At 52.9% G+C, this 24649-nt stretch overlaps 1 protein-coding gene across 1 annotated transcript; it reads right to left on the bottom strand.

Moving 5' to 3' along the window:
* Positions 1-350: 350 nt before the first annotated feature.
* Positions 351-24325, bottom strand: LOC130035842 (E3 ubiquitin/ISG15 ligase TRIM25-like). The gene is made up of 10 exons (XM_056127761.1): positions 24238-24325; positions 23247-23922; positions 16308-16403; positions 14768-15001; positions 12127-12301; positions 7994-8065; positions 6509-6538; positions 5440-5514; positions 5272-5361; positions 351-940 (listed from the first exon to the last, which is right to left on the bottom strand). Exons 2-10 carry the CDS (start codon positions 23832-23834, stop codon positions 405-407), a joined length of 1896 nt encoding a protein of 631 aa, XP_055983736.1. The 5' UTR covers positions 23835-23922; positions 24238-24325; the 3' UTR covers positions 351-404.
* Between the last annotated feature and the right edge of the window lie 324 nt (positions 24326-24649).

Below are 24649 nucleotides of genomic sequence, written 5' to 3'. Positions count from 1 at the left end.
AATGCAACCACATTGAAATCTTGAAATATCTACAGCCCTGCAAGTAATCAAAAGCTAAGCCCGGGAGCACATGTGGCCCCACAAAGTAGCAGCAGGATCCCCTGCTGCTTCTCGACAAGAGGAAAGGGGGCACCAGACACATCACTCCCCAAGTTGGGGGCACATCACCCTACCTAAGGCGTATCTTGGGGTAGAAACGCATCCTTTTGCTTCAACCCACACAACCGCCCCACCCCATTCCTCCGGCCCAATCCCGTCTCCCCCGAGCCTCTCGCCTTCCACCTCCCATCAGCCCCCACCCTCCCGACCCCCACACCCCTTTCCACCCTTAAGGTCTCCCGGGGAACCTCAATCCCATAGTACTGTCCCTGCAGGATTCCGGGGAGCCAGCTGGGACCGCAGCCTCAATTACTGTTGGAGCAGATGGAGAGCGAGGTGCCGGCGGAGAAGACCCAGAAGGCAGGGTACAGCGCCTCCTCGAAGTCCACCCGGTACTTATATAGCACGTGGACCTTCTCCGTCACCGCGAAGAAGATGATGAAGCCGTGGTCGCAGTTGAGGAGCACGCCCACCCGGGAGGCCTTGGTGGGGGGCAGGGTTTTTTTCACATTGTTGTGCCAGGTGGAGATCTCCGTGTTGAACCACTCCACGCACCAGGAGCTGCCGTTGCGACCCAGGCGGCCCAAAGCGCCCTGGCGTGGCATGCTGCCATAGCAGACGCCCACCCCGCAGAAGCTGCTCTTGTGCAGCTCCACCTCCCAGTAGTGGATGCCCTTCTTGTAGCAGTGCAGGCCCAGCACCTGCGGGCACTCATACAGGAACCTCTGCGGGTGCGGGCGGTACTTCTGCAGTGTGTCCACAGCAGATGCGACAGTGTAGTTCTCTGACAGGGCCACCTTGATGTGTGCAGTATTATAGTCCAGGATGACCTTAGCAGCATCTGAGGAACATGACCCAGAGGGAGTCGGTTGCAAAGGGACCAAAATGCTCGCATTTTAAACCTTTCCCCAGGGGAGTGTTTGTTTTATTCGCCTGTTCTACTCATCTATTCATTAATCCATCTGCTCAGCCAGCCGCCTACCATCCATCCACCTATCAATCCATCCATCCATCAACTTATCATTCCATTCAGGCATCCACTGATCCATTTATTCATCTACCTATTAAGCCATCTATCAGTTCATCCGATCCACTCATCAATTCAACGACCCATCTACTCATGGATCCCTCCATCCATCCTTCATCCCACCATCCACCAATTCATCTATTCACCCATCTACACATCCATCTACCCAGGTACCATCCGCCCATCTAACCTGTCCAGCCAAATATATTTTCATCTTTCTCAACTAATTTAGCTCTGTGTCCACCTGTAAGTCACCCCATTTGTGTTTACTCATTCATCTCGAACTATTTACTGAGCCATGTGGAAATCTGTGCAGAACAATCATGAGCAAGAGGGACCCAGCACCAGGTCTCATGAATTTCTCACCCCAATAAGCAAGATAAACTCTTCAGAGACCCAGCGCTACTAAGAGGTGAGCACTGACTTCTGCGGGGGGCAGGCTCGGGGCCTGTGGTCCTCCCGAGGTGTGGAGAAAGCACAGAGAGGCCAAAAGCTGAGCAAACAACGGGAAGAATTAAAGACAGAAGACGAGAAGGAAAAGAGAAGAGCAGAGGAGGGAGAGGGGAGAGCAAAGGCAAACCAGGAGTTCACAGGATGTCAAGTCTGTACTGGTTGGGCAGCTTTGAGCACAAAAGTCACAGGAAAAGGAGGGAGAAACACTGGGGCTACAGACTGGAGAACTACGGAGTCGAGACGAGGGTTGGGTGGCAACAGTGAGGTGGGCAAGATTCACCAAACTACCTCCAGTCACTTCCAGGAGACCTGAAAAGGCTAATTTCCTGTTCTCACTTCTAAAGGACACAGGCGGGCGCTCAGCCAGCTAAGAAAAACAGCTCCAGCCACTTCCGGTGGGACAAGAAGATGACAGAGTTCTTAGAGTACCTAAGGAAGGCATGACTGCAGGGAGGGACATTTGGATCCGGGGGGAATGCAGTGGCTCAGGGGTGAGAGAGAGTCACAGAAAGGCCAACTCTTGCAGAAAGGTAGAGCCCAGTGCAGGCTGAATGATCCAATTTCAATGGAAAAGCGGGGGCAGGAGGCCGAGGCACAGGAGCACCCGCCAGGCATATGCGAGGCCCTCAGTTCTATCCCCGGAACCCGAGCAATAAAGGAAAAATAGATGGTCCAGGGGTTACAACACTTGCCTTGCATTTAGCCAACCACAACCCAATCCTTCGCATCACGAGTCCCCGAGCAACACCAGGGGTGACCCTCAAGCATAGACAGAGCTGGGAGGAGGAGTCTCCATGTATGACTGGGTTTGGTGGCCCATACCCAATGCCCCAGAAATAACATAATAAATGAAATCGCATTTACCAAGCCAGGCCAAGTCATCAAGGTGAGGAGGAGGAGGGACAAAAACAGACAGAAGAGGTCAGACTATGGCAGGAGAAGATTCTGTCACCAGTTGGGGGCCAACCCGGGAGTGCTCAGGGGCTACTCCAGCTCTGTGCTGGGGGGTCACTACCGGCGGCACTGGAAGACTGTCGACTGAGGAAAGAACCTGGGCCACCTCGTGCAGGGCATCTGCTCAGCCCATTGAACTATCTCTCTGGTCTTTCAGATGAAATTTTAACATCTATGCTCACCATGGGCTGGAGCAATAGCACAGCGGTAGGGCGTTTGCCTTGCACGCAGCCAACATGGCCAACCTGAGTTCGATTCCTCCGCCCCTCTCGGAGAGCCCGACAAGCTACCGAGAGTATCTGGCCCGCACGGCAGAGCCTGGCAAGCTCCCCGTGATGTATTCCATATGCCAAACACACTAACAACAAAGTCTCCAATGGAGATGTTACTGGGCCCGCTCGAGCAAACCGATGAACAACGGGAGGACCGTGACCCCCGTGATGCTCACCACAGTTGCCAACGGGGGTGTGGGGGAGAAATAAATAACAGACTTGGGGACAGGATAATGGTTCAGTGACTTAAAAAACACCCAGAGCAGGGACTGGGGAGACAGTACAGGGGTTAAGGCTGTTGTCTTGCACACAGCACTGGTGTGACCCCCCAACACCACATACAGTGTCCCGAGTTCTGCCAGGAGTGATCTCTGAGCCCTGCTGGGTATGACCCAAAAACTATTTAAAAAGGAGGCAGCTGGGGGGCTGGAGTGATAGCACAGCAGGTAGGGCGTTTGCCTTGCACGTGGCCAACCCGGGTTCGATCCTCAGCATCCCATATGGTCCCCTGAGCTACCACCAGGAGTAATTCCTGAGTGCAGAGCCAGGAGTAACCCCTGTGCATCGCCACGTGTGACCCCCCCCCCCAAAAAAAAGGGAGGCGGCTGGAGCAACAGTTCAGCAGGTAGGGTGTTTTCCTTGTGCATAGCTGGCCTGGGTTTGATTCCTGCCACCCCATAGAGGCCCCTGAGCCCTGCCAGGAGTGATCCCCAAGCGCATAGACAATGGGAATTAAGCGCATTAACTGAGCACTGTTGGGGGTGCCCCTGCCCTCCAGGGGCACATAAAATCACCCAGGACTAGAGTGTGTTCATGAGTTTAATACCCAGGGAAAACTTTTTTTCCCCCACTTAAAAATATTTTTTTAGTGGGGACCAGAGAGATAGTACAGCAGGCAGGGTGCTTGCCTGGGGTTCAATACCCAGCACCCCATATGGTCCCCTGAGTACCCCCAAGAGTGATTCCTGAGTACAGAGCCAGGAGTAACCCCTGAATATCACCAGGTGTGGGTGCCCCCCACAAAAAAATGTTTTAAAGGGTTGGAGAGATAGTACAACCAGTAGGGCACTTGCCTCGCGTATGTCCAACCCAGGTTAGATCTCCAGTACCCTATATGATCCCCAAGCCCCACCAAAAGTGATCCCTAGGGCCAGAGCCAGGAGTAAGCCCTAAGCACTGCTGGGTGTGGCCCAAAAAAACAAACAAATACATAATATATAGACTCTCCCCCCTTTTTTAAACTAAGACTTTAACTGATATAGGATGGAGCTTTCCAAGGTAATTCTAGAACAAGCAAGAGGAAGCCCTGAGGGTGAAGACGCCTCCCTTGCATGGAGCTGATGCTGGTTCAATCGCCAGCACTCTCAGAAACCTGAGCACTGAGTCATGAGTAGCCTGAGCAGTGTACATCCCCAAAGCTCAAATAGTAAATTACAAAAGGCCTTTTATTTTCCCTCTGGTGCTGGGGAATCAAGCATATGAAGCTCACACATCACCATGCACGTTCTCTACCACTGAGGCACAACCTGGCCCAGAGCGACAGCAGAGGACAGTGTGCTAAACCTTCATTAACTGGCAGTCGCTCCAAACCCCAAACTGCCCTCCAAAGGGTCACAGAGAAAATTATTTCAACAACACAATCTCTAGCTGGGATACGGCTCAGTGGTACAGCATACACCCTGAAAGCATCAGACCTGGACTTGATCCCCTGCATATGCATGCAAGCCTGCATTCATGCGCAAGTGCACACATACACACACGCACACACACACACACACACACATGCACACATACAGACGTCTCCTATCCTTGTTCCCTGAGAACAGAATAAGCCCCAGGTATTTGTCTTCCAGCCAGTGCAGGGGTGAGAGGGAGGTAAGACAGCTAAAGCCAAGAAAGGTCAGCTGGTTTGGCTGGTTTGGGTTTTGTTTGTTGGCTCTGCTTTTGTGATAAGAGAACTGCATGAGCCAGCCCTAGAGAGAAAGGCCCAGGGAAACAGTGTACCTGGGAGTGCCTGCTCGCTGCAAGGTAGGTGGGGAGGGAAGGGCGAGGGCTTCAATGCAGGGAGAAGTGGGAGAGGCAGTGACTGGAGGCTCAGAGGCTCCTTCTGGGAAGCAGAGGGCGGGCGGGGCAGAGAGTGAATGCTGAGGCAAATGTGAGCACAGTGCAGTGAGGGAGGAAGGCGGACGAAAAGCCCGAGCAGCAGAGGCAGCCGTCAAATCTCTGGTGGAGAGTCCGGCAGGGTCCCAAGAACTGTGTTCAACCGGGGCTTAGGGTGAGCCCACCCAGACCAGAGGTGGACTGGAAGCTGGCTGGGAAGAGCAGTGCAGAAAGGCAGGGGCCGACGAAAGGGAGCACAGAATGGACACACACTTGGAAGAGAACGTTGCGGGAGAGGACAGAGAGGCCACCCGGAGGAGCCGGCCAGGCTCAGGGCCGTGCCAGAACAGAGCTCAGGGAACTCACACTCCAGAAGCTCGGCTCTGGTCTTCCCCAAGAAGGTCTCCAGCATCTTGGCCTTGAAAACATGCGAGCTGGGCAAGACTGGAACTGCAGCTGGGAGAAGAGAGAGTCACTTTCAGAAGCAACGAAGCGTGGCGGCCACCCACTGCCCCTGGCCCCACAATGACTCACCATCGGGGCCAGCTTGTTTCAGATCATCTAACTGTTCTGGGGCTCCGAAAGTGGGACCCTTGCTGGGGGAGGGAGCTGGAGATGAGGAAGGAGAGGTGTGAGCTGGGGCCAGGATACAGAGGGCCTGATGGCCACTATGTCCTTCCACACCGGCCAACCCCACAGGCACCTCGGAAACCTCCAGGGCATAGAGGAGTCCAGAGGGCAACACTCATTGTACTGGTCTCCCATGTCCCTGTCTCCCAGTCCTCCACCAGGTCCTCCACCCTCAGGCCACCTGCCCTCAAAGTAGTCCAGAACCTGGATCTCAGCCTCACCGAACCTGGATAACAGCTGAGATTCCCCTGCCAGTGCTCAGTTTTAGGTTCAACAGCCTCGGGAACAGAAAGATGGCCAGAGAGATGGCTCTATGGACTGTAGCACTGTTCTCCCGTTGTTCATCAATTTGCTCGAGCGGGCAGCAGTAACGTCTCCATTGTGAGACTTGTTGTTACTGTTTTTGGCACATCGAATACACCACGGGGAGCTTGCCAGGCTCTGCCATGTGGGCGGGACACTCTCGGTGGAATGCCGGGCTCTCCGAGAGGGACTGAGGTTTGGCCCGTGCAAGGCAAACACCTTACCCACTGTGCTATCGCCCAAGGCTCTGTAGAGTTAGAGCCCTTATTTTGTTTGTTTATTTGGGGGGCCACACCCAGCCATGCTCAGGGTTTACTCCTGGCTCTGTTCTCCAGAACTATTTCTAGCAGTGGAGCACAGCTTTTTGTGTAACAGGGTTGGTACCACCCCCAAGACCAAGATCACATGGTCCCCTTGTGAGACCCTGAGCACAGAACCAAGAGTAACCCCCAAGCACCACCAGGTATGGCCCAAAATCCACAAAAGCAAAAAGTGGGGGCCAGAGAGATAGTACAGGGAGTAAGGCGCAGCCACACTGGATTCAACCCCAACATCCCTCATGGTCCCCCAATACCTGAGTACTGAAACCAGGATTAAGCCCTGGGCACAACTAGGCATAGCCCCAAAACAAACGCAAAGGGGAAAAAAGATACAGAAATGCCTAACTTACAAGGTTTCTTGGGTTGTTTCTTTTCTTCCTCTGCAAAAGAAAGTCTCAGAATTAAGATGTTGCTTTATGTTAAAAGCACAACAAAATGACCCTTTCAAAACACCATCCCAGCAATCATTCGCATGAATGGGACCCAGACCAATAAAGCTTGGAATGACAGACATTCTTTCTCTTGACTGGTGCAATGGTGACACACACGGATCTCAGTGGGCCTCAAAGATCTGCATACTCTGGGCCAGAGACAGTATGGAGGGTAAGGTTCTTCCACAGCAGACAGCTGCGGCTGTGAGCCTGGTTCCAACATCAGCACCACATATGATGAGCAGAGCACTGCTGAGTGTGGCCCAAAAGTAAGCAAACAACAACAACAACAAAAAGACCTGCATTGTTATGGTACCTAAATTAGACCTCATTAAAAGATTTCTGGGGTGGGGCTGGACCGACAGACAGCACGGCGGGTAGGGTTTTGCCTTGCACGCGCCCAACCCGGCTTCGATTCCCAGCATCCCATATGGTCCCCTGAGCACCGCCAGGAGTAAAATTCCTGAGTTCAGAGCCAGGAGTAACCCCTGTGCATTGCTGGGTGTGATCCAAAAAGAAAAAAAAAAGGAAAAGATTTCTGGGACTGGAGCAATTGCACAGCGGGTAGGGCGTTTGTTTGCCTTGTACAATGGGCGGCCAACCTGGGTTCAATACCCAGCATCCCACATGGTCCCCTGAGCACCGCCAGGAGTAATTTCTGAATGCAGAGCCAGGAGTAACCCCTGAAAATCGCTGGGTGTGGCCCAAAAAGTAAGCAAAGTTAAGTAAAGTAAAGGCCCTCCCGTTGATCATCGGTTTACTCGAGCGGGCCCAGTAATGTCTCCATTGGAGACTTTGTTGTTACTGTGTCTGGCATATCGAGTAAGTCACAGGGAGCTTGCCAGGCTCTGCCGTGCGGGCGAGATACTCTCGGTAGCTTGCCGGGCTCTCCGAGAGGGGCAGAGGAATCGAATTCGGGTCGGCCATGTTGGCTGCGTGCAAGGCATATGCCCTACCGCTGTGCTATCGCTCCAGCCCCAAAAAGAAAAAAAAAATATTTCTGGAGCTGGAGTAATAGCACAGCGAGCAGGGCATTTGCCTTGCACGCGGCCCACCGTGTCCCATATGGTCCCCTGAACACCACCAGGATTAATTCCTGAGTGCATGAGCCAGGAGTAACCCCTGTGCAATGCCAAGTGTGACCCAAAGAGCAAAAGGAAAAAAAAAAGATTTCTTACAAGTCCAAAAAATCAAGTCTCAATTCCCGGCATCCCATACGGTCCCCCCAGCACCGCCAGGAGTAATTCCTGAGTGCAGAGCCAGGGGTAACCCCTGAGTACTGCTGGGTGTGACCCAAAAAGCAAAAACAAACAAACAAACAAAAAGCAAAAAATAAAGTCTCCTAGAGTGATCCCCCTCAAAGAGGGAGATACTTGATGCCCTTAGACAGAGGGAGATACTTACTTGGGATCTTCTTTGTAGGGTGCGGGGGCGCTTTGGGGGCAGAGGCCGCTGCACCGTACTCTCTGGGGACCTCTGTGTCAAAGGAAAAAGGGTCATTTAGGAGGGCTCCTGCAATCCAACCTGAAGCCCCAGCCCTGGTGTGGATGGACCATCCCACCCCATCCCATCACTTACAGAGCTAGGGACAGGGTAAAAGGGGCCAGAGGGGAGAGGGGAGGGAGATTCTTCCCTCTTGCCTCAGGCTGAAAGCCAGGCTGGGAGCTGGAGAGACAGACAGTACAGTGGAGAGGGCGCTGGGTTCGATTCCTGGCACCCATGTGCTCCCACGAGCACCAGCAGGAAGATCCCTGGGACAGAGCCAGGAGTACCCCTGAGCACTGCCATATATGGTCCCAAACCCCAGCAGCATAGTTGCTGCAACTTCTCTGAACTGCGGTGGCACTGTGCCACAGAGGATGCCCTTTGTTCAAGGCTAGGGAGCCAGGGAACCTGGGCCATGCTGGTGTCCTCAGGGTTCAGCTCCTTTCCTGCGAGTGTTTTCTCTGCCTCTTCCCCTACAGTAGTAATGCTGGGACATGTGCTTGTTCAGGGACCTAACGACCCTATTGTAACCAACTATAGAGTTGCCTCCCAGCGATTCTACCACAGGTCAGCTAGAAGAGCCCCTACACTGGGGACCCAACAATATTGGCTTGCTTATACGTAACCCCTTGCTTGTTCCCCTCCTACTTTGCCAATTGCAGCACTCCTGAGTTGTGTTTCATGGTAAAGATTGTGCTACGAGTATATGGTTTTAGGAAGGGAACTGGGAAAGTCAACTTGTCACCCTGATCCCATCCCACATGGGTGCCCCTGCTTTTGCTCCTGACCATGGGACCCTGCATCCTGAACAAGCTAGTGGTCTTAAGGCAGCAATACACTGGATTGGCCAGGAACCCACAGTCCATAGAAGAGTTAAGCATACAAGAGTACAATTATTCTTGGAGGCAAAAGAAAAAGGGAGAACGTAAGGGCATAACTGATGTCATGATAGGTGGCAGAAATCAGTAAGATCAGCGAGGCCTCAGGTTCAGTTCCTGGAACTGAAACAGACTTAGTTTCCCAGCAATACAACGTATAACTAGCCAACCTGAACCCACCTGGGAAGTTCCTGGGCCCAACAAATGCTCAATCAATCACTGTGCCTCAGTTATTATGCCTTAGAAATTATCTTTTGTTAACCGTAAGGAATGGATAGCCTATGTAATCATAGAACAATTAGTGTTATTGGAAACTATTGTTTAACTGTGCCTGATCACTGTTACCATAGTGCCTGCTTAACTTAGAAACTTTGAAACCTATATAAACAGCTTATGATTTGGAGTCAGGGTCCTTGTCAAGACTCTACTGTGTTAAATGAGACTTGGACTCTAGCTCGAGCTAGCTATAAAGTTCCTCTGCTTTTACATTATCGTGTGTGGACATGGTCTCTCGCAACTGGGGATATAAAATTCAGACCCAACATACTAAGCTAAACCTAAACTGTGTGTCTGATCACACACACCGGGAACTGGGACAGGAAGGAGTCCTTGGCTTAGGTAAAATGGAGGGGCCCTGAAGACAGAGACCCCGGGAAATAGGTCCTAGAGTACTGGAACACGTGATTATTTAAAGATATGTAGGGTCCTTGGCACTGTGCCAGCTCTGTCTCCCTTCCTATAAGAAGGGCCCCTCAAAGGGACAGAGAGAGGAGAGGCACCTTGGGGAGACTGAGGCAGAGAGACAGGGAGGCAGGTCTGGAGTCACAAGAGCAGAGGGGTGGAGCCCAGGCCCCGGCTCCCAGGAAAACAGAAGCTCTGAAAATCCTGTGTGCAGGGGCGAGCCCCGAGATGGCGTGGTCATAGGAGAGAGCGGAGGGCCCCCCTGCTCTGATGACACAGCTTGCACTGGGGCGACGCCAGTGAGGACTGTTAGAGAATCTTCCCCCATGGCTCATCTCCCCCTCAGCTGTGCCGCCTCCCAGACCTGGATTCCCATGATGGACCAATGCTCAGGAAGTAGTAAAGGGCTAGCAGAACCCAGGACCCCACATCCTGAGCCCCACCCAGGCCTGGGGCCCAGCAACAGCAGAGGGGAGGAGGGTGGGAATTGCAAGGAAGTGCAAGATGGTACAATGGGGCCAGAACGGGCCGGGAGGTGGAGGAGGGAAGAGGAGGGAAGAGGGACCGACACCCATGTCTGAGCAATGGATCTGGGGTGAGGAGGTTGCCTGCCAAGCGTGGGAAGGGGCAAGCTGAGTGGTGAAGATGGCCAAGTCTCTGCCTCCCATGGGGGGCAGCGTAGGGACAAAGGTCCCATGGCAGCTAAGCTCAGCATAGCTAAGACCTGGACAGTGGGTACGACAGGGTGGGCAGAGGGGGCACGGCGGGGTGGACAGCAGGGGGCATGGTGGGGTGGGGGACAGGAGAAATCAACAGGAGTTTGCACAGGGCAGGATGAGGTCAAGAGCCTGATCTGGAATCCAAAACCAATGCCAGTCCCCTGCAGAGTTTACAGAGTCCCAGGAGGACGGCCTCCACAAAGCTCCATTCCAAGCTGGGACCTTAGGGTGGGGGCGGGCAGATTCCCCTTTCTGCACGGCAGTCACAGCCAACACCCTCTGGCACGAAAGTGGCCCAGTTCCACAAATGAACCCCATCCAATTGTTCCAGATCTATAACTCCTGGACTGCATATATATGTATATGTATATGTATATGTATATGTATATATGTATATATATATACACACACACACACACACACACACACATATATATATATATATCCCTTCAAATTTCATCGTGCTGTCAGCCCAGGAGGATCACAGCAAATCTGGTGGGAAAGTTGCACCGAAGGACCACCAAGCTCAGTGAGCCTAACCAGTGACACGGAAGGCTCGACGGGCACCAGCCAGCATAGGAGAGCCTCAGACAAGGACTTCAGCAACATCAGCACAAGAGATAACAATTACCACAAACTCACTCTTACTGGTATAATTTTTGATAAGTTTTGATATTCCTTTTGCCTCTGTGTTGGAACAAACAGCATGAAATAAATTTGAGCCTGCAAGGAGGCAGGCTGGGGTGGGGGTGGGGGGGTGTGGGAAACTGGGGACATTGGTAGAGAGGCTGGTGCTGAAACACTGAATGCCTAAAACAACTGTTTTGTAAACAATTTTGTAAACCATGGTATTAAAATTTTAAAATGCTGGGGCTGCTGGGCTGGAGTGATAGCACAGCGGGTAGGGCGTTTGCCTTGCACGCAGCCAAGATGGCTGATACAGGTTCGATTCCCAGTATCCCATATGGTCTCCTGAGCACCGCCAGGAGTAATTCCTGAGTGCATGAGCCAGGAGTAACCCCTGAGCATCGCAGGATGTGACCCAAAAAGCAAAAAAAAAAAAAAATGCTGGGGCTGCAGTGATAGAACAGCAGGTAGGGCATTTGCCTTGCATACGGCCGACCCGGGTTCGAGCACCAGCATCCCATACGGGCCCCCTAGCACCGCCACCAGGAGTAATTCCGGAGTGCAGAGCCAGGAGTAACCTTTCAGCATAACCACGTATGAACCAAATATCAAAAATAAATAAAATTTTAAAATGTAAAGAAACAAACAAATGCTCCATCCGTGGCCAGAGGCAGCAGACTGACCATTCAGGAAACTGCCACAGTGAGGGCGGGGGTAGCGGCAGGGGTTCTGGGGAACTGAGTCAGGGCTAGCTGCTTATCGCATGGAGTGGGGGCTAGAAGGGGTGTTAAGGAAGAGACCCAGGGTTCTCTGCGCCCAACACGTGCCGCCCCCAACCAAACATACTGACAGCCTAGAGTCCGTGGCGGATCTAGATTTGGCCCCTGGAACACAGACCAGAAGCTCCCACCCAAAAAGTCCCACCCTGACCTCAAAGCACCCCCTGGCCCTGAAATGCTATAGGAAGAATGGCCACAATCACAGGGTGAAATGGGACTTTGAGACCCTCCCCAAGATGTGACAGGACCCCCCTGAAAGCAAAGGGCTGATGTCCCAGATCCTGACCCTCTCTCTCTTCCCCTCAAACTGCTTTGAGGGACCCATCTGGTCCCTTCCAGGGGACTGGAGGCTGGTGGCATCGGCTCACTTGAGCTGGCGGGCTCCTCGGGCTTCTTCTTGTCTTGCTGCTGCTTGATGCACAGCTTCAGCTGGTTTTTGAGTTCCGAGGAGCTCTGACACACCTCCTTTACCAGCTCCTGGTTCAGCTCCACCTTCGGCACGTAGACCGACTTGGTGCTCAATGCTTGCAGCTTTCCTGATTTCTAGAACAAGCCAGATTAGTGCATGCAGCAGCTGCCAATTCAGCACCCGAACTCAGCTGAAGATGCTCAAGGATGTTGGTGCGATTAGCCAGAGAGCCAAGGGTCAAATGGCATTTAAGGGGGGGTATGGACAGAGTACGATGGAAATGAGCCTGCCTTACATGTGTGAGAGCCAGGCGTCACCAAAAATAAATGAATAAACAAAATGAAGAGTAACTGGAGCTGAGAGGAAGCTCTGGAATCATTCACTAAACCAGATGGGAAATAAATATGGAAATGGCGCTGGATTGGGGTCAGAGAGTTAGCTCTCGGGGTCCGATCCCCGGAATCACAGGGTCCCCTGAGCACCAGACAGGAGTAGCACCACCATTCACATGAAGCAGGCAAGGCTGCAAAAGCATAGGAGGCTCTGAGCATGAGTGCCCAAAGCAGGCAGGGCTGCCTCGGGGAGGATTCTGGAGTCAGCGGCTGATACTGCTCCCGCACCCCAGAAACAGCTCACAGACACCCATGACCAAGCTGGATTAGTGTCTTAGTAAGGACAGTGGCAGGTGCCTGACAGGTGCATGGCCCCAAGCCCCAGAGACAGGGAGGCACATAATCACCCCATCAGTGCATTCCCAGCACAGCACTGTATGGCAGACACACAGCTCTGCATGGGACAGGGGGCGCTCAGGACACAGAGGCTCTGCCCAGGAGCAGAAGCCAAAGGCCACTTGAGAACTGACTCAGGACAGGCAATGCCCACGAGGCAGGAGTGATAGTACAGTAGGGAGGGCACCTGCCTTGCACTCAGCGGACCTGAGTTCTGTCTGGGTCATCCCATAAGGTCCCCTGAGGACAGCCAGTGCTGACCCGGGAACAGCCCCTGAACATGGCCAGGTGTGTGGCCCAAAAACAAAAAGAACCAGCAACATCCAACACCATCAGATGTTCTGCTCCTGCAGAGACCCGGGAACAAACATGCGAATCCCTGCCAAGGCAGAGTACAGGGACCGGAGGAAGAAAGGGGAGCAGAGCTGCCCTGCGAACGAAGGACTTCGAGGCAAAGGTCAGTCCACTGACACCTGCTGCCCATGTGGCCAGGACATGGTGGGTGGAAGCAGGGACTATGAACTGAGAGATGAGGCTGCTGGCAAAGACAGAGCCCTGTCACCAAGGGTCTTGGGGTCACTCCACGGAACCTAAAGCTAGAAGGGGCAGAAGAGTGGGCTGTGTGTCAGAAAGATACTTTCAGGGCTGGGGAGCAGACAGTACAGTGAGTAGAGAGTTTGTCTTGCATGCAGTCAACCCAGGTTCTATCCCCAACGTCCCATATGGTTCCCTGAGCATCTCCTGAGTGCAGAGCCAGGAGAAAGCCCTGAGCATCGCTGGGTGTGACCCAAAACCAAAAAACCAGAAAAGAAAGAGATTTCTTGGAGGTCATCTGGGGGAGGGAAAGAGGAAAGAGGTGTATGTATATTGTAGGAAAATTTCTTTTGGGGGGGGGGCGGGGCACACCCGGTGCTTACCCCTGGCAAAACACAAGGAATTGAATGAGTCTGGAGCACCTTCACCTTTATACTACTGCTCTGGTCTCTGCACCTCCAAAGATGACTTCAAGATAAACCTCTCACCTGGGGCAACACAACCGGCCTGAGCCCCTTTCCCAAGTATGGGCAGGTGGGGAACGGATGCAGCTAGCCTTCCTGCCCTTGGATGACATTTAGGGCAAAATAGAAATTTTGAAGATATAACTAAGAACCCCAAATCTGTGGATTCTGAATTTATCCCAAAAGGTGATTATCATATAAACAAAATAAAAAAAAACGTTATGTGTATTTCAAGGAAATTTTGTCTATAATAAAATAGTGAAAGATGACTCTCTTGGGCTGGGGCTGGCCTCCTCAGGTTAAAGCCCTTGAAGGAGAGCCAGCATGCCCGAGGCCTTCCTGGAGGAAATCTCTGGCAACTCCAGCCAAAGACTCAAGGCGCACTCCAGACAGAAAGCTGGGACCCCAAGCCTGAGACAAGAAGGAACTGAATTCTCTCTACAACCATAGACATATTACTTTTTCTTTTTGGTTTTGGGTTCAAGGATCATTTTTGGCACTGCTCGGGGGCCTCAGGGGGCCATATGGTGGTGCAGTAGATTAAACTAGGGTCGACCACGAGCAAGTCAAGCACCTTCATCCCTGTCTCATCGCTCCAGGCTTAACCAGGGCAGCTTGGATGACAACCTTGAACTCCAAAGGAAACGCAGTCAGACCCACCTGCCCATGGCAGCCTATGAGCCATGAGGCAGACTCCTAAGCCACAGAAGGTCTGAGATGAAGCATGTGGGACGCTGTCAGGTGGCACAGAACAGGAACACAGCCTGGTTCTCATGCAAAGGTCCCAACCCCTGGAGAACGGAAATGAGCTGGCACTCACAGCCAACTCATCATGCTACACGGAGTCCTGAGCTACTTCCTCATCAACACCCACCTCCAGAAACTCAAACTCATCCTCCTTGGTCAGAGCATGCTCAATCTCCTCCTTTGCAGTCTTGATCTCTTTCTGCTTCTTGAGTAGGATCTGGTAGATGGAGTCCAGCTTGCTGCTGACCCTCTTCTCCTCTTCCTTGATCTTTCGTGTTGAGCTGGCTTCTGAGGCATCCAGCAGAGCCTTCATTTCCATGTACTCTTGTCGAATCTGCTCCAACCTCTTCCGTGCATTCTCCTATGAGGGCCAAGGCAAGAAAGTAGCCAAATAGAGGGGTGAAAAAAAAAATCCTAGAGGGTGTTTGCTGGTGTGATGTGGAGCCCTGGTAGTTCAAACTTGCACCCACGCTCCGGTGGCAGTACTAATGAACACCACCACTTTTTAGCACTGGGTGGGGTGGAAGGGCTCTTAAGCAGTGCTCATGAGGTCTGGGTAGTGATTCTCAGACAATTGGGTAGTGCATGTAAGGGCCCAGGGATGTGGTACTGCTCAGGCCCTGCAGGGCTATCCTGGGGCCCTCCAAGGCACACCCAGCAGTGCTTAGGGGATCCACAGTTTATATGCTTTTTTACTTTTAAGAAAGATTTTATTTCACTTTTTTTTTTTTTGGGTCATTCACAGCGATGCTCAGGGGTTACTCCTGGCAATGCTCAGCGGACCATATAGGATGATGGGGATAGAACCCATTGTATTACAGTATAGAAACCTGGTTATAGTAGTGTTAGGTCACAGAATCAATATACAAAGTTGCTGCGCACCAAGTAGCCTAAGACTCTCCACCACTGTCCTGAGGTCACCTCTAGTCTGGTCATTAACCCTCTCAGTGCCATGTCCCTCCTCTATCCCCCTCCCCCTACACACACACACACACACACACACACACACACACACACAGACCACTGCTTGGTTATCAGTTTTCGAACTCAAGGCCACGAGTTTGTCATGGTTTGGTACAGTCAATTCCCTGTTTTGTTTTGTTTCTCAATCCCATAGACGAGTATCAGCTGGTATTTGTCCTTTTCCCCCTTGACCTATTTTGCTTAACATGCCACCCTCCGGCCCATCTGCAAGCAGCACAACCCATGAAGGCTGGTAGCTGGGAAAGAGGAAGAGGCCACGCACGCATGAGGATGGAGGCAGGGAGAGGAGAGATGCGGCCACAAGCCAAGGAGCACCTGAGCCACCGGAAGTTGCGTGAGGCCGGAAGGATCCATCCACAGACCCACTGGAGGGTGTGTGGCCCCATCAACACTTTGATTTAGCAACTGGGGCTTCCAGCACTGTGAGAGTGAGGTGTAAGGACCCTGGGAAAACACACCTGTGCCGGCTGCTCTCTCCTCCCTCCCACCATCAGCTCTTCACGATTACGACTTTTTAAACTTCGATTTGTCGGGATTTCTCCCAGGCTTCTGCTTATAGTTACTTTGGGGTTGGGGTCAGGGCCTCCTCCCTCAGGGGCACATGTGTTTTGTGTGTTTTGCAAAGCCGCTGGCAGCTGCCTAAGCTGGTCTTGCCTGGAGACTGGGGGGCCGGGACCACTCACCTGTATTATCTGCTGCCTGGCTCGCACATCCTCCAGGGCCACCCCCGCGCCGTTGATCTGACCATGGATGATGGCCAGTTTACTCCTCAGCTTGGCCTGCAGAGCGAAGCAGGAAGGGGAAGAAAGCACCTCAGTGGGTGCCAGCCCCCAGTGCCAGGAACCAGCCCCACAAGGATCCCCAGGGAGTTTCTGCCACCCCACCTCTCCTCTGCGTCCGGCAACAAAAAGCAGTTTCAGGTGGAAAACTGGCCTCCCTCCCTACTCGCCAGGGGAAAGTACAGTGAAGGGTTCAGGGGTCAGAGCAATAGTACAGTAAATAAGGTGCTTGTCTTGCATGCGGCCAACCCAGGTTCGTTCTATCTCCAGCATCCCCTAGAGTCCCGAGAGCCCAGTGAAGGAGTAAGTCCCAGTGTAGGCCAGGAGTAAACTCTAAGCATTGCCAGGTATGGCCCCCCCAAAAAAAACAAAACAAACAAACAAACAAAAATATTAGTTCCGGGTACAGAGACTGGAGAAATAGTACAGCTGGTAGAGTGCCTGCCTTACAGAAACTGGGTCCAGTCCTCGGCACCCCGTGTGGACCCCTAGGCCGCCCAGAAGTGATTCCCTTGAGAGCAGAGCCAGGACTAAGCCCTGAGCACAGAAGGATGTGGCCTCCAAAACAATCAGAAAAAAAGGGGGGTGGGGGGCTGGAGCAATAGCACAGTGGATAGGGCATTTGCCTTGCACGCGGCCAACCCGGGTTTGATTCCCAGCATCCCATATGGTCCCCTGAGCACCACCAGGGGTAATTCCTGAGCACAGAGCCAGGAGTAACCCCTGTGCATTTGCCGGGTGTGACCCAAAAAGCAAAAAAAAAACAAAAAACAAAAAAGGGGGGCCCTCCTGCCACAGAGGCAGGGTGGGGATGGTGGAAGGGATGCTGGGACCATTGGTGGAAAATGGGCACTGGTGGAGGGATGGGTACTCTACCATTGTATGACTGAAACACAAGCACGAAAGTTTGTAAGTCTGTAACTGTACCTCACAGTGACTCACTAACAAAAAACTTAAAAAAAAAAAAAAGGCGGGGGGCCGGAGCAATTGTACAGCAGATAGAGTGTTTGCCTTGTGCAAGGCCAACCCGGGTTGGACCCCCGGCATCCCATATGGTCCCCCAAGCACCACCAGGTGTAATTCCTGAGTGCAGAGCCAGGAATAACCCCTGGGCATCACTGGGTGTAACCCAAAAAGAAAAAAAAAATTATAGTGAGTTCAGGGTAGGCAACTTGCAGACACACAGACCAGGGTGCCAGGCCAGTTGCCAGCTAGCCACTGTTTCGCACCTGGGATTTCTGGGCTACAATACAACCCCCACTGCTCCCTCCTCGCGGGGTCAGGAGGAGGACTCTCTGACATCACCTAAGTGCTGCGCACAGGGCTGACATCAGATGAGGGCCATGTCATTGTCAGTCCGCGCATAATCGTTCACAATCGTTCATTTCACCGAGGAGGAAACTGAGGCACAAAGGGAGGACAACAAGGCAGCCAAGCTCACAGAGGCAGAAAGCACAGGACAGTAGCTGCAGCCGTGACCAAGAGGCCCCTCAAACCAGTCCTCCCGCTGCCAAAACCAGATAAGCAGACACAATGTGAGTGGGCGAGGGGAGTCCATTAGACAATGGTGAGTGTGGAAAGGGAGCAGGCAGGATCTGGAGTCAGCACCCAGAGAATCAGGCCCCACCCCAAGAGAGATAAGCCTGCCCTCAGGGCTGCCCTCCCAGCCCAGAGCCCAAGGTTCATGACAGATAAGTGCCACAGGTATGTGATCTGTGTGGGGCTTAGCCCAGGGCTAAGGATGACCCCAGACAACTCGTGGCCTGAGTCCCTAGAGCCCACTAAAGTGATGCACTCATCACTGCAGTGATTTACTCATAACCTGCTGGTTTTGTTTTGGGACCACACCAACTGGTGGTGCTCAGGCCTTAACTCCTGGTGCACTTGGATGATCGTCTGCAGTGCAGGGGAGGGAACATGGGTAGGCCGCATGCAAGGCCTGCACCGTACTTGCTATACCAACACTCCAGCCCCAAGAGAAATCTGCCTGATAAAAAATAAAATGCTCCAAGGATCCACAGGATTCCAACAAATTTTCCTTTTCTTCTTCTGAAAGTTTTTTTTAAATTTTATATTATTAAAGAATCATGATTTACAAAGTTGAATGTTAGGCATACAACATTTCAACACCAATCCCACCACCTGTGTCAACTTCCCTCCACCACCAGTGTTCCCATCCCCCACCCTCCATCCCCCATCCCCCACCCCCACACCAAACACCCCTCCCCGCTCCACCTGGAACCTTGACAGGCACATTACAAAGTTCAGTGATTGCAGTTCGGATCTCAAGTGCCAACAATATTTTTCATATCCATCAGAGTATCCTGCTCAGATAAAAATGTTGGGGCGCAGAAATGAAAAAAGTCACCACCAGCATGGCCACAGTGAAAGCAGGGGGCATTTGCCCTGAGTTCACTAGATACCAAGCATTGTCTTAGCACTAAATTATTAACTTATTTAAATGAGTTATTTAAGTATTGGCTGATTTAAAGAGAAAGACAAAGTACCAAGGTAGGAATTACCTGTCCCCTAAAAGTAAGGACACAGTAATTAGGAGCTTTGCCCCAGGTTACAGGGCTATTAACCTGGTTTTACAAGATCCTCAGGTTACCATTAACATAAATACTTATGTATTTTTTGGTTTGAGAGGACACCCAGCAAGGCTCAGGAATTATCCTGGCTCTAAGCTCAGGGATCACTCCTGGCTCTGTGCTTAGGGATCACACCTGGCTAGGCTCAGGGGACCCTATCAGATGCCAAAGATTGAACCCAGGTTGGCCGCATGCAAGTGCCCTACTCACTGTATTATCTAGCTAGCCCTGAGGTTACCATTTTAGACGGGAGTCCAAATGGTGCACACCAGAGCACACCAGGAATTTCTAGAAAAAAAGCATTTACTTCTCACAAGATGATACAATTTACTCTGGCGCATCCTCTATTTTTCTCGTCTCTTTCACACCACTCAAAGTTTTCAAGGCCAAACCGGACCATGGGCCTGTAACTGCCCAGCCAGATGACCATCACATGTGCAGGCCAGAAGCAGACAGCAAGGTCACACCGATCAATCTCAAAGTCCGATGTTGAACATTTCACAGTCAAATTTTCAGTCAAAAAGCTTCACCTCTGTGACTGTGCCCTTTGACCTGGCCTCCAACACTACAAGACCAAAGGCAAAAGGCCAAGAGAGCCGGCCTCTGGGGCCTAAGAACCGGGAGAGAACTCAGGACGCCAGCAAGAGAGAGCTCCCAGTGGACTGAGCACAATTTGATTGAGTTTTTTTGGTTAATTTGTTTCAATTTTTGGGCTACACCCAGCAGTGCTTAGGGCTCACTCCTGGTAGGACTCAGAGGACCCTATGTGATGCCAGGATCGAGCCTGGGGTCAGCCACATGCAAGGAAAACACCCTACCTACCTGCTGAACTGGACTTCTAAGGAGTCATTCACAGACTGGGGACTTGGCTCTGCCACAGGGAGGCTGGTATGAATGTACAGAGAGCAGGAGCAGCTCCACGTTGGAGAACATATAAGTTGTTCACAATAAAGTAACAAAATAGGAAACTAACACCCAAGAGTGGCCGAGATTAGTACCAGGAGGTTTCTCCACAGCTTAGAGGCCAGCCACACATGCTAGGGGAAAAGGGAGCTCAGATAGAGAAGGGAGCACCAAATAAAGGGTGTTGGGAGGATCCTCCCAGGATGGGAGAAGCATGCTGGAAGTAGACTATCGACCATGATTGCCACTCAATGCCTCTTTTGCAAACCACAGTCACAGTCCTCCCGTTGTTCATCGATTTGCTTGAGCGGGCCCAGTAACGTCTCCATCATAAGACTTGTTGTTACTGTGTTTGGCATATCGAATACATCACGGATAGCTTGCCAGGCTTTGCCGTGTGGGCGAGATACTCTGGGTAACTTGCCGGGCTCTCCGAGAGGGGCGGAGGAATCGAACTCAGGTTGGCCATGTTGGCCGCTTGTAAGGCGAACACCCTACCGCTGTGCTATCGCTCCAGCCCCACAGGTTTTGCAAACCACAGGACCCAAAAGGAGAGAGAGAGAACAAAGAGAACACGGAGGCAGGGTGGGATGGAGGGGATGGGGGGTGGGAGGGATACTGGGACCCGTAGTGGTGGAAAATGGGCACTGGTGGAGGGATGGGTATTTGATCATTGTATAATTGAAATCCAAGCACAAAAATTTGTAAGTCTACAACTGTACCTTATGGTGTTTCACTAATAAAAATTTTAAAAAAAAAGAAGTTGTTCACATGGTTAGTTAGCTGTTGATATGGCCACAGATAACCAGAAGTTTCGCGAGACTGGCTCAGCAAAGTCCTGTGCGCTGATTAGAAGCTTAAAAGTCAGGCATCTTAGAAGCTTAAAAGTCAGGCATCTGACAGTATCTGTGGGACTCCAGTGGCAGAGGCACCCAGCTGCCCAGGGACAGCACACTGTCCAGCTGGAGACAAGCAGTCACAGCAGTAAAGCAAGCAGCAACAGGGCAGAGAACCCAGTGGACAGAGACTGGGGCAGCAGAAGGGTCAGTTTCAGGATTAAAAAGCCGACACCAGGGACCTAAGCGATAGTACAGTGGGGAGGATGTTTGCCTTGCATGCAGCCCACCTGGGTTCGATACCTGGCATCCCATATGGTTCCCCAAGCACCACCAGGAGTAATTCCTGAGCACAGAGCCAGAAATACCTCCTAAGCATCACTGGGTGTGATCCAAAAAGAGAAAGAAAGAAAGAAGGAAGGAAGGAAGGCAAACATCAATCAACCAGATGCAGACCCCAGCTCAGGCTGAAAAGGGGTCTCCTGCCTTTGCCTGACAGCATTAAAACTTTTATAGGCAGGAGCCAGGTTGCCCCAGACCTTGCCTGCAGGCCCCTGCACCCAAATCAAGAAACAGGCCAACCCACCCTCTCCACTGGGCAAGCGCTCATCCACCCTGGGATGGTATATGCAATAAGGGTGGTTTTAGGAATATGCACCGTGAGGTGTACATAATGCCTGTGTCATTCTCCCTGTACCCTGTGAGATGGGAACTAATGATACCCATGACCCTCATGTCTAAGAGGCAACAGGAAAATGCAAAGCCAGGTCTGGTCTGAGCTCTCTTACTGATGAGGCACAGAGGATCAAGAACTACAGAAATTTGCCTGAAGGGCAGAGAAGTCATGGGCAGGGAGAGTGGGACACCTGGCTCCAAAGGTCAGCCGGTTCTTTTCCAGGAAAGGTGGAGACCCAGGAAGCAAGCCCTCAGGCCAGGCCTGACCGGCTGGCTTCTGAGAGTCAGGGGAGAAATCCAGAGACAAAGGCAGACCGGACCTAAGAAGGCAGGACGGCACCATGGTCTGGAACCCCAAAAACCTGCCCCAGGTCCGCTCAGGCCACAGGAAGCAAGTCTTGGCTCTTTCAGAAGAAGCGTGAAGAAGGAAAAAAAAATCAGACCATGCTTGGAGTTGACACAGCTATAACTAAAGATGGTGGTTTGATGGCCTTTACATGGCCTGCATTGGAGTTTATGGGACAAATTAGAATTTTCGAACCAATAAACATCTTCCAAGGGATCAAAGAGATAGTATAGGGGTTATGGCAGCCACCAAGAGTGATCCCTGAGCACTTCTAGATGAGGTTCAAACACCAAAACCAAGGGACTGGAGTGAGAGTACAGTGGATAAGACACTTGCATGCGGCTCACCAGGGTTCGATCCCTGGCACCCTAAATGGTCTCCCAATTTCTGTCAAGAGTGACTCCTGAACACTTCCAGGAGTGATTCAAAAACCAAACCAAGGAGTGACAGTATAGCAGATAAGGCGCTTGCCTTGCACACAGCTGACCCTGGTTCAATCCTAGGCACCTCAACTGGTCATGTGGTATGTGGTGTGTGGTGTGGTGTGGTGTGGTGTGTGGGGTGTGTGTGTGTGTGTGTGTGTGTGTGTGTGTCCACCCCCATTCTCCCAGAGTGCAGTTGTAAGCTTTATTGCAGGAGTAAGATCTGAGCACTGCCTGGTGTAGCCCCCCGAAAATTCTTCCAAGCCCTGGAAGGCCCCTTAGGAATCCATGTGGTACCACAAGGAGCGATAGCACAGCGGGTAGGGCGTCTGCCTTGCACGCAGCCAACATGGCCGACCCGAGTTCGATTCCTCCACCCCTCTCGGAGAGCCCGGCAAGCTACCAAGAGTATTCCATATGCCAGACACAGTAACAACAAAGTCTCCAATGGAGACGTTACTGGGCCCGCTCGAGCAAATCGACGATCATCGGGAGGGCCTTTGAACTTTGAACTTTGAACCACAAGGTCTATCCAGGAGTCCCAGGACTCAACTTATTCTCAGTTCATACAAACATCACTATCACCTCTACTTGCATGCTCCATATTCGTTAAACCTGGCTGTGAGGCTGGTCCGCTGGGAGAAATGGCCAATGGGAATGGAGCCAGCCAAAGATGGCACCTAAGCCACACAATGCCTTCACCCAGGCTCAACTGCCTCTCTGGACTTGTTGCAAAATGGAAGGAACTATTCCCACGGCCAGGATTTCGTGAGCAGGGTAGGGGTAACCACTGAGCTCCTATCTGCCCTTCAAAAGCTCCCTCAAACACCCGTGGAAAAGTCCCAGGCTTAAGGCAGGCCACAGCATCACCCACCGTCTGCAGCACTCCCCTCTGTAGAGCAGATGAGGGGTGAGAGCTCAGAGGACACCAAATAGATGCTGTTCTCCCAGCGAGATCTCAGATCCAGCCTTGCCCAACACCCACCTGGAAGGCAGAGCTAGACGGAGCCCCCCACGAGTGGCACCCTCGGCCACCCTCCAATCCCCCCTCCCCCCCACACACACACTACCTCCAGGTCGGCACTGGCCTGGCTCAGGGCCACGGGCGAGCAAGCCTTGTGCTCCACCAGGCAGATGTGACAGATGCTCTGACTGTGCTGGGGGCAGAAGAGCTCCCGCAGCCGGTTGTGCTGCGGGCATTTTCGGTTCATCAGGTTGCCGATGGGCGGCTGCAGCGGGTGGTCGCGGAAAGCGGGGCTGTCGAGGTGCGGCCGCAGGTGCTCCGGGCAAAAGGAGGCCATGCACACGAGGCAGGTCTTGACCGCCTTCTCCTTCATGCACAGATCACAGGCCACGGAGGCGGCGTCGGTGCGGCGGGTGGGGGGCGTCCAGCCGTCGGGGAGCACTTCCTGGGCCGGCTCGACCTGCAGGAACTGCTCCACGATAGCGCACAGCACCGTGTTTTTCTGCAGCTGCGGACGGGAGCGGTAGACGGCACGGCACTGCGGACAGCTGTACGGAGCCCCCTGGGCCTCCCAGGTCCCGTCCAGGCACGACCCGCAGAAGTTGTGGCCACACGGGGTGGTGACCGGCAACTTGAAGGGCTCCAGACAGATGGAGCACGACAGCTCCTCTGCTAGGGGACACAGCTCCGCCATGGTGGTCCTGCTGGAGGGTGGAGGTCGGGGGGATGGACGCGGACCACACGCGCTGCAGACACTGCAACCGCTCTGCCAGCTCGTGCAACTGGGGAAACGAAAGTGAGCGGCCGCAGGGGCGGGGCCCGGGGTCTTTCAGGAAGTCACGAGCGGGCTGGGGGCGTGGCGTAGGCGGGAGTGGGCGTGGCGTAGGTTGTGGGCGGGTCGTATGAGTGTGGGCGTGGTGGGTTGTTGTGGGGGCGGGGCGTGTGGGTGGGGGCGGGGCGGGGCCCGTGTGGGCGGGGTGCGAGCGGGGCGTGGTTGGATATGGGCGGGGCGGAGGTGGGCGGGGTATTGGAGGGGCGTCAGTGGGATCGCAAGTAGTAGGTAGAGGAGTGGGCACGCGTGGAGAAAGGTTACTGACCCTCCGATCCCCGGGTGCCTGCCACGGCGTGGGTGGGCGCGGGACAGTGGGACTCCGAGTTTCTCAAGCCCCGCAGATCGAACCCGGATTCTGCAGGCACGCTCCAGCCCGCGGCAAGTCCTGATCTTCGGAGAACTCATCCAAACCCGACAGATGCCCCCGGCGCCCGCGAGCAAGCCTGGCGGGTCAAGACAGGCCTTTAAAAACGAAACGATAAGAGTAACTGTAGGTGATTTGAAGCGATAGTACAGCGGATAGGGCGCTTGAATTTGGCCCACCCTGGTTCTATCCCCGGCCCCCTCCTCACAAAAGGACCCCCGAGCCCCACCGGGGGTGATGCCAGAGCACAGAGCCATGAGCACCGCAGGGTATGCCCAAAACTCAAAATAATGATAATACATTTTAAAATAAT

The sequence above is a fragment of the Sorex fumeus genome, unplaced genomic scaffold (assembly GCF_029834395.1).
Source record: "Sorex fumeus unplaced genomic scaffold, SorFum_2.1 ptg000063l, whole genome shotgun sequence".
Taxonomy (NCBI): Eukaryota; Metazoa; Chordata; class Mammalia; order Eulipotyphla; family Soricidae; genus Sorex; species Sorex fumeus.
The sequence above is the reverse complement of the archived record's forward strand: the minus strand, read 5'-3'. Positions and strand labels throughout refer to the sequence as shown.